Below are 10,633 nucleotides of genomic sequence, written 5' to 3' on the forward strand. Positions count from 1 at the left end.
CTTAAGCACAAAGACTGTTATTATGATTTCACTAAGTTTCCTCCTACATTTCACATTTTCTGTAAACTTGAATCATTTAGACTGCTCCTTTCCAGGCCTTACATTTCTTAAAATCAAACTATGAATGATGATGTTTTGCTGTTCTGTCATCATACTCAGTACTGGAAACAATCTTTCAAATTTGGTTTCCTCTTCATAGTAGCATTATTCACAATATCCAAAAGATGGAAACAACCCAAGTGTCCATCAACAGATGAATGGATAAACAAAATGTGATATACACATAATGCAATGGAATATTATTCAGCTTTAAAAAAGGAAGGGAATTCTGACATATGCTACAACATGGATGAACCTTAAAGACATTATACTAAGTGGAATAAGCCAGCACAAAGGACAAATACTATACAATTCCGCTTATATGAGCTACCTAGAATGGTTTAATTCATAAAGACAGAAAGTAGAATGGTGGTTGCCTGGGGGGAGGGGAATTATTGTTCAATGGATACGAAGTTTCTGTTTGGGATGATGAAAAATTCTGGGGATATATCAAGATGGTGGTTGCACAATATTGTGAATGTCATTAATGCCACTGAATTGTACACTTAAAATGGTTTAAATGGTAATTTTTATGTTACGTATATTTTAACAATAATTATTTTTATTTTGTTTCCTCCTACCTTGGATTTCATTAAACCATCCTTGCAGTATAAGTGAGGTCATCTATAGAGAGTGGCTGGTACTGGCTTTTTTTGTATTTTTCCTCTAACAAATGTAGTTTAAGAACATGTTAATCTGATTTCCAATCACATAATCAGGTGGATGAACATTATCAGTGTTATATGCAATAGTCATGTCCCAGGCATCAACAATACCCACGTTGAGATCCACAAAAACATCCCTCATGATAAGATTCTGAATAGAACCATGAAAGTCACTAAACATCTCTGCATTTTGAGACATCCCCCTGGTGTTTTCAGTTTTCAGGATCATCTTGGTCTCTGGGCTTCACAAGAATAGATGTTCAATGGCCTTTTGAACATTGATGGCCCTACGGATAAAGATTTTGATGGGGAGGGGTCTGAAGTGCTGACCAAGAGTGATGACAATGGTTGTGTCATTGTCTCCGGCTACCCGGTCAATTTCCCATGGGATATAATTTTCATCCTTCACTGAGAACAGATTTTTGGTAATAAATGGATGACCATGCTTTTTCCACTGAATCAAAATATGTCTTTCAGCATCCAGAAGCACATGTGTTTTAAAGATCCCAGCTCCATGACGATCAAAACATTTTAAGGCTGATGGGAAAAAAAATCAATAAATCTTTTAGCAAAAGGAAAATAATGATATAATTTTTAAATGCATGTATTTGTAAAATTCTAGCCAAGATCACTTCTAACTTTAAGAGCACTGCTGCCTGTGGGAGGAAGGGAACTTTAACAGATGCATTCAAATCTTAACAAAATTTTGAACTTATTATCAGCATAGAGAAAGAGGAAGAAAATGTTAATATCTGTGAATGAAGAAAATAAAATTTAACTTTTTATTAAAAGCCCAAATCCAAATATTTGGCAAATTTTGAAAAATAATAAACATCAGAAAAGGGAAGCAAAGAATTCTATAAAAATAACCTCTGAAGGCAACTATAGTTTCAAAGTAAAAATAAATTACATACTTTTTAACCACTTTTGGTAAGTAGTGAATCCACTGACGCAGTGTTGAATCTCCCATGAGGTAAATAAGTTTTCTCTTCAAGCAGTCATTTATATTTTTTGTTTCATTTAACTCGATCTGTTTGCAAAATGCTGCAATCCACCTTCTTTTCACAGTATAACCGCTGGGAAAAGGAGTCTTCCTGCCAAGCTGACAGTTTGTTTCTATGTTCTAACTCTCTGGCAATAAAAACTCCCACAGTCAGCAACTTTTATTATCACAAATTATTTCAGAAACACTTTCCTCATTTTCTTCCTCTTTTTCCCCTTTTCCCTCCACCCTTCTCTGTCTCTGCCATCCTCTCTTCCCAAATATTTATTTAATAAGTTCATGTTAAGGGATGAGTTAAAATTTCTCACTTTTGAATAATCCCAATAATGAATGGTATTTCCTAGACTGGGGTTAAATTTTTTTCTTTGTGCATTTGCAATGTTTCCCAGGGCTTCATCTTGTCCCTAATGTCACTCAGTTGTGAGACAGCTAGCCAAAATCAGGGGGAAATGTGTGGTGGCAAAAGAGCAGGACTCGGTAGCCCAGCTGAATATCATACCCATGACACTGGCCAGGGGGGACTGGACATCTTCTCCTCCTCAAACTCCTTATCCATGGAGAAAACTTGAACACCTTTACAAAAGGACTATTACACGTTGTTTATTTTGTATGTATCAGAACCATGTTTTCTAGTTAATAGGAAAACTCCTTCAATGTTTCTTTCTTGTGCCCAGAACTGAACTTAATATTCTGTGTGGTCTGATTAGTGCAGAAAAAGAGAAACATTATCTGCTTATTCTGAATATTCCACTTTGAAGTGGCCTAAGCTGAATTCACTGACTCATATCAAGCTCTCCATCCACGTGTGGCTCAGGCCATTTTTATTTTGCCACTTAAAAAACACATCTTTTTGTCATCTACCTACATTGTTCAGATTTGGGGTATATGTTTAGGGACTTAAGTTTATCCATATTGAATTATATCAGGTTTATTAATGGCTCCTAAAATAAGTCTGGCACTGTCTTATAAGAAACTTCCTGACTTTACTAGAAATTACTGTCCAGGCAAGAGTGAAATCACAGGGTTGTTAAGAGGACTCAAGTGGCTTCAAGGGTCAAAGAACTTTCTTTGGTGTAAATGTTGGGTATGGATAATGGTTGCCATGGCAGAGAAGGGATCTGTCTTTCCCATAGACTGTGAGCTTTAGGTCTGGGTTCCTGATCCATTTATATCTCCACAGGATTTAGCAAGTTCTTTGCCTATAGTAGGCCCTCAATAAACATGTGCTAAATATATGAGAAAAGGGCAATGGATAAATGCATACCCCATTGACTGTTAAAACAGAAGTAATTTGCTTTTCTGAAGTTGAGTTTACTTTCAGGATAGCAGAAACATCACTTTGTTAAGTGAGATGGCTTTGTATTGACCACTGAAGTTTATGTGATAAAATTTAAAATATTCACAGGAATTGCTAGTTCATAGAACTTTAACTGAGATGGTTTGGCTGAAAGAGAGATTTTCTAGCTCTGTAGTTCATTTGAGACATTTTCACCAGTATCCAATTATTGGCTTTTCAGGAACAAATCCCAAATTGAAATACAAGTACAAATAACCTGTACATTTTGAGAGAAGGCAGCTGAAATGAAGAGTTACCTAGCCTTTTATATCTGACTCAAGATGAAAATTGGTTTAAATTGATATGAAAATATTTCCAAGAATAAAACCCCTCCTGCAAAACCCAAGATGATTAATATTATTTATTCCAGGAAATGAAAGATTGAAATGGTTAATGTTCAAGAAATATCTCTTAAAGTAAGAATGTCCTTTAAATGGATAAATTATGAACACAATAGACTTGTTACATGGCAAGACCTCGATGGAGGTAAAGTCCTTCATTATTTCAAGCCCCATGTTGGAACTTCAAGAAATGGGAAAGTAAAATAGCCTGATAGCTGTCCAGACGTTAAAGTAAGAATGAATCATGGGGGACTTAGAGGGATCAAACCACTCTCAACTCTCTACAAATACTTTTTTCTTTATTTTGATATATTTTAGATATTTTGCAGGAAATAGACGGGCCAAGAGTCTATAAAACTGTTCTCCTACTGATGACAAGAATGCAGAGATCCAGAGAGTCACTCACCTTCTTTGTGCAATTAATCAAATATATACCTCTTTGATTTTACCTTCCAAATGATTTTCTACCACAAGCCACCCTTTCCACATTTACCACTCGTAGTATTTCAGTCCTTCATGGACATTTTCCTAGGCAGGTACTTGTCTAATTCGACCGTGCATCAAAATCATCTAGAGTGCTTGTTATGACTCAGATTGCTGGGTTTCATCTTCAGAGCTTCTGATTCGATAGTTCTGGGCACTTGAAGAGATCTCTGTACTTCCATGGTCATAGCAGCATTATTCGCAATAGCCATGATATGGGAACAACCTAAGTGTCTATCAATGGATAAATGGGTAGAGAAAAATATGGTTTATATGTACAATAGCCTTAAGAAAGAAAGTCCTGCCATTTGCAACAATATGGATGACCTTGGAGGACATTTTGCTAAATGAAATAATCCAGATATAGGAAAACAAATACTGCATGATCTCACTTTTATGTGGAATCTACAAAATCTGAACTCAGAGAGTAGAAACGGAGAGTAGAATTGTGGTTGCCAAGAGTTGAGGGTTGGGGAAGTGGGGAGATGTTGGTTAAAGGGTACAAACTTTCAGTTAGAAGATGACCAAGTTCTGGGGATCTAACATACAGCATGGTGGGTATAGTTAATAATAATGTATTGTATACTTGAAATCTGCTAAGAAAGTAGATAATAAGAGTTCTCACCACACACACAAAAACGCAAATTATGTGAGGTGATGGATATGTTAATCAGCTTGATTTTAGTAATTGTTCTACAACGTGTATGTGTATCAAAACAGCATGCTGTACACCCTCAATATATACAATTTTTATTTATCAATCATACCTCAATAAACCTAGAACAAATTAGTTCTGGGGCGGGGTCCACAAATTTGGGTTTCCAACAAACTCTCAAGTGATGCTGAGGCTGCTGATACAAGGACATTACTTTGAGAACTATGTCCTAGATTGTTATAATATTGTCTTTCTGCCCCTTTGGGTTATCCCACCTAAATACATCCTCTGTGATGCCTGTTTTATTCCCCTACACCAAATCTTTCCATGACTTTCCATCATCAACCTGCAGGATAAGGACCAAGGTCCTCAACTGGCATAACACTTCCTACGAGTATCTACTTCTCCAGCCTCTCCTCCCTGCACTCTCCTTCACAAATCCCCCCAGGAGTCTATTTTCTGTTCTCTGTTATCTCCTTGAGAGCTCACTGTGCCAGGACCTTGAAATATTATAGTGAATAAGTAGGTCAAATTTTATTCACTATAATATTTCAAGGCCCTGGCACAGTGAGTTTCACCTCAAGGTATAGGTCTTACCAATTAAGATGGTCACTTTACTGATCAATCAAATTCATTTCATCAGAATGAAATCCAACTGGGGGAAAGAAGGACTTCCAGGCCCAGAGCCACAGAGATCTCCAGGAGGGACAAAGGACACATTTTCAAAAATTGAGAGGGATTGCTGGAATCACAGGAAAGGATGTTTTTAGGTCAAGTGAAAAATATTTTCTTTATCAAGGGCATCTGAGGGCTGGAGAGCAGAGAGGCTGGGGTATCTGGACAGTGATGGTTGCATAGAGTGATGGAGTCATGAGAGACTGTGCTATAGCCTACCGACTTTAGAATAGGGGATAGAGGTATTCCAGTTCTGACTCTGCCACTTACTAGATGCTACCTACTCTGGGCAACCATAGTCGCTCCAGAGTATCTTACTGAGGCGCCTATCAGACCTCTATTTGGCACAAATTAAAATTTGTCTCAGTGGAAAACTTGAACTTTAAAACTTGAAACATTGATTCTTCTACATCCGTTCCAGGTAAGGTTGAAGTTGACAAAAGAGACCAATAGCCAGCTACCTCGTAAATTTCGTTACCAAAGCCAAACTTTGATGGGACCTTAAAATTAGGATTAAAAATATGTACTCATGGGGCTTCCCTGGTGGCACAGTGGTTGAGAGTCCGCCCGCCGTTGCAGGGGACACATGTTCGTGCCCCAGTCCAGGAAGATCACACATGCTGCAGAGTGGCTGGGCCCGTGAGCCATGGCCGCTGAGCCTGCACATCTGGAGCCTGTGCTCTGCAACAGGAGAGGCCACAACAGTGAGAGGCCCGCGTACCGCAAAAACACACCAAAAAAACCTAAAAAAACAAAAACAAATATGTATTCATGGTATAAAGGCATTCATTTCAATGTGTCTTGTCTTAGTATTGAGTGTGCTTGTGTATCACATTTCAGAAGGGGTCCATAGTATTAGAAACATAACAGAAATGGAAAGAATTGTCAACAACTTTTTGCCTGTGTGATGTGTTCTCATGTGATGCCCCTTGTTTATTTTCCCATCATGATTTTCAATAAAACTCTTAAATTAAGAAGAAAAAAGACTTTTTTAACTTTGAAGAAGTGAGTATCTGAGGAGGTAGCATCTGATTCTGCAGCTAGGGTTGGGAGAGAGAACCCTGGTAGGAAAATGTATTTACTTTGTGACAAATGAAAGAGAAACAGGCTTAGTCCCTGGACTTGTGGGAAAGAAAGATGCCACAGAACCTGGCGTGGGCCTAAGAAGGGGCACTAGAGCTTAGTGATAGTGAGAGTTCTTGGATCCAGAATCACCAATGAAGCCAACTGTTCCTTGTGTGGGCACTAAATCACCTTTGAGAAGATTGAGATATCTACTTCCATGCATTGGAGGTGGGGGGCGGGCAGGGGGGATGGAGGCGGGGGAGAATAGATGGTTTGAATAGAGCAGGGGATCCAGGAAGTAAATGTGTCTTTGGGGAAGTAAAATGGGGTCAGGCAGATTATTGTCATGAACATAGCTCACTTGAGAAGCATGATTAGACCCAAAATACAGATCTGCAGATCTGCCAGACCAGGGACTTGGCATTTCCTGAGAGCAGCCAGGAGAGTGTGCAAGGAGAGCTCCTCCAACCCAAGCTGCAAGGAGGACCATCTCAAGAGGGAGCAGATGTGGCCAACAAGGAATATGGAAACAGCACAGGTAGTCTCTGCCCATAGAGTTAAGACATGGTTCTCAGACCTTCAAGACAGGAAGGTCTCTGTCTTTGCAATTATTTAGGCCTTTATGTCTCCATGATTATGTCTCCTTTAGTTTTCAGTAAAATATTTATTTGAAAAAGTCCAGCCTCTTTTGGCTGAGCCATAGGATAAATGGATTTTTTCACACCTTGACCAAGAAAACAAAAAGAAGTAAAGGTGACCTAGGAGTGGAAAGGAAATCCTGTAGCCAGGTAAGGTCTCTTGTATCCTACCCCCTCCCCTTGTGTCATCATAATGTTTGAATTGGATTTGAACTTGAATTTCCAGGATATTGTGATATCCAACTTGCTCTTCTCGAAAACCAAGACCTTTCTACAGCAGCATTTACCAAACTATGGAACCACAATCCCTGAAAATGATCCATTAAACAGGTGGTCCAGGACTTCCATGGCAGTCCAGTGGTTAGGACTCTGTGCTCCCAATGCAGGGAGCACAGGTTTGATCCCTGGTTGGGGAACTAAGATCCTGCATGCCGCGCGCTGCAGCCAATAAATACATAAATAAATAAGTGGTCCACAGTCAAGTAATTCTGGGAAATGTTTTGTGTTCCATCTCGCTTGAAGGAATAGAGACTAAAGTTAAGGGATACTCCAAGGCTCTGCCTACTCGCCTGACCTCCTTTCTCCCTCTCTTATTGCATTCCAGCCTCCCTGGTCCTCCTCATGGTTCCTGGAACATTCTAGCATGCCATTGCTTCAGGTTCTATTCCTCTTCCTGAAATAGTGTTCCCCCCATAATTCACAAGGCTCTCTTCTTCACTTCATTCAGGTTACTGTTCAAGTGACCCATCCTCAGATTGGTGCTCAAGACAGGTCTTACCTGACCACGCTTTTAAATTAGCATTCACCATCACATTCAGATCTCTTATTCTGATGACTTTATATTACAAATCTATTTGTTTATTGGTTTGTTGTCTTTCTACCCAACTACAATGTTAAATTCTCAAAACCTAGAGCTGTGTCTGGAATATAGAATGTGCTATTTATAAATTGAATGAATGGTGAAAAAATAGTTACAGTTATTGCCTCACAGAGCTTACAATTTAACAGAGGGTATAAAATATATATCTGAAATTTAATAGTGTAATGAGTATTATGATTGGGGAAGAATAGAATGCAGTGGAAGAGTATGAGACTAGCATTTTACCCAAACATAGAGGAAATGATGTTTAGATGAAGGCTTGTGAAATGCCAGAGCTGAGAGACACCATAGTCCGTTTGTGAAATTAAAGGAGTTCAATTTGACTGACAGAGAGCAAGGCAGCAGAAAGGTGAGATAAGGGGCTTCAGAGCTAGGTAAGTCCTTGTAAACATATTAAAGGGTTTGGATTTCATCCTTAGAGCAATGGGATCATATTAAGTGTTTTGAGCAAGTAAAAGTAAACATTAGTCTGGGTGTGGAGTGGGTAGGAAGGAAACAAGGCTGTGAGAAAGTAAACATCTCTGGAGATTGTTGTAATAACCTAATTGAGGTAGAATGATAGTTTATACAAGGATAGAGGCAACAGCAATAGAGTGAAATGGCTTGGTTCAGGAGATACTTGGGAGGTACAATTCACAGGATTTGGTGATTCATTTGATGTAAAGGGTGAGGTAGAGTAAATAATGATAGCATTCCTTCCCCTTGGGTTTGTTGTTTGTTTTATTTTTTTGTTGTTGTTCTTTTTTTTTGTTTTTGCATAGCATCCATTAACAGTCTATAGGATTGGTATTCCATGGAACACATTATAGAAAATACTGGTCTCCAGAAAATTCCTATCTGGAAGTATTACAAACTCTGGAGAACTATAGACCTACATGAATTGCTTCATTGGTTGTACTCCTTTTAGCAAATAGCTCAGGATGAATAAAACCACAGTTGTAGAGGTGACCTGTATGGGACCCTGTGCATATATTACCATCTGCACTGAATCTCTGATTATAAACTAGTCAAATAAGGGAGCTTGATTAAGAAAAGTTATTAGGCAGTGTTGTTCTGAAACTAAGTCTCCCTCTTTGTATTGATGATTGTGTTTGAAGGCCCGTTTACCTGCGGAAAATGATCCATTCTTTCTCTCTAAGATAGGAAATATTTGCATTCCTGGTGGTCACGTGGGTCAGTGCCTCACAGGGAACACGTGGAGGCTTCACGCAGTAGAAGGCTTCCTGGTCGCGATAGTGCAGGTTCTCACACAGTTCAGCACTTGAATTTAAAACCAGGGCGCAATCAGTATTGACATGGGAGGTGCCATTGGCAAACTGGCCTGTGAAGATCACCCTGTCATAGCCTCAGTTCCTTGCCCTCCAGAGAGCTGACACCCCTTCACTGGGGAGGATGAGCAGGACAGACAGAGACACCCGGCCCTCCCAGAACAGGGTGAAGCTGACAAGGTAGGTGCCATTGTTGAAGTCTGTCACCTTTCCCGAAGCGCCTGCCTTCAGGGCTGGGTAGGACATCCTGGACCTCAGGAAATCCCCGCTATATTCCTTCCTGCGTCCCAAGTGGTCCCTCACCTCCAGCAGGACGTCTAGCTGATCCCCCCTGCAGTATGTGTCTTGAGGGCTGAGGAGGGTGGCTTTGCTGTGTATGGCGCTGGTGGTGGACCTCACGTAGGAGAAGGGTCTGGGTGGGATCAGCTGGTCTAGCTTCTCCATGATCCCTTTTATTCTCAGCTCAGTCTCTGTTGGTGAAAATTCTGGATCCAGTGGTGCTTCTGGGTAGAAGGACTTTCTGAAGGTGTTCCAATGATTCAGAGAGATAGGGTTTCTCAAGCTGAACAAGAACTGAAGTACTAAGAGAAAAGGGTTATATTATCAGCAAATAATATGGCTTGTTTTTCAACATAAATTATTATGGTTTAGTTTACATACATTTCAGTAGATGCAATCACATATCAAAAATGGATTCTCATCAGTTTTCAGTTTTGGAATCACAGGATTAATTTCCATGAAATGTGACTTCCTGTGCTGCCAGCTGATGATTTCTTCTAGAAGTCATTGGCTTAAAAATTAAATATATAGAATAATTATATACTATTTAATGATCGGATTTTTGTGTTTCCCTTCACCATCTCCCTATCTGGCCTATTTTTCTTTATGCAAATCATATAGCCATATTATAGACAATATGGAAAACAGCATATTTTAAAAAATATGGTCCTACATAAGCTTTGCTATCTTTATAGTATTTTTTAATTATTATGTCCTTTCTTTTTCCTTCTATACATATATTTTATCTAGTTGTAATCACACTAAAAATATAGTTCTAATACTTTTTTGCAGATAATACCATGGTTTATAAACGTTTTAATATTGTTACATACGTTTCATGATCATTTGTTTTTTTTTGATCATTTTTAATGATTACATGATACTCCATCAAGAGGATGTAAAATGGGTTGTGTGGCCAATGATATTGGACAATTGGATTATAGCTATTCATCTCCATTTTACATCACATTTGGATATTTTCCAACTTTTCATGTACAGGATTACTTCCTTATGATGGATTACTTCCTTAGGATGGATTCCTAGGGATGGAAGTACCAGATCATATATTATTGAATTAAGTTATCAATCAACCAAAGTAAAAATATAAACATTTTTATTCTTCTTGACTGTCAATTGTATTCTCAAGAGTTTATATTGCCACCAGCAATATGTAAGACTAGCTGTCATGCCACACCAGTGTCTCTTTTATCATTGCAGCAAAGTGTAAGAGTTATGTATAATGCTC

General features: G+C 38.8%; 1 protein-coding gene across 1 annotated transcript; it reads right to left on the bottom strand.

Moving 5' to 3' along the window:
* Positions 1-765: 765 nt before the first annotated feature.
* LOC132429367 (NXPE family member 2-like) lies at positions 766-9,354 on the bottom strand. Its single transcript, XM_060017606.2, is given in 4 exon segments — positions 766-1,301; positions 1,680-1,887; positions 3,556-3,625; positions 8,948-9,354. Coding segments are annotated over 4 exon segments (1,221 nt in total).
* Between the last annotated feature and the right edge of the window lie 1,279 nt (positions 9,355-10,633).

This window comes from Delphinus delphis, chromosome 8 (genome assembly GCF_949987515.2).
Source record: "Delphinus delphis chromosome 8, mDelDel1.2, whole genome shotgun sequence".
NCBI lineage: Eukaryota > Metazoa > Chordata > Mammalia > Artiodactyla > Delphinidae > Delphinus > Delphinus delphis.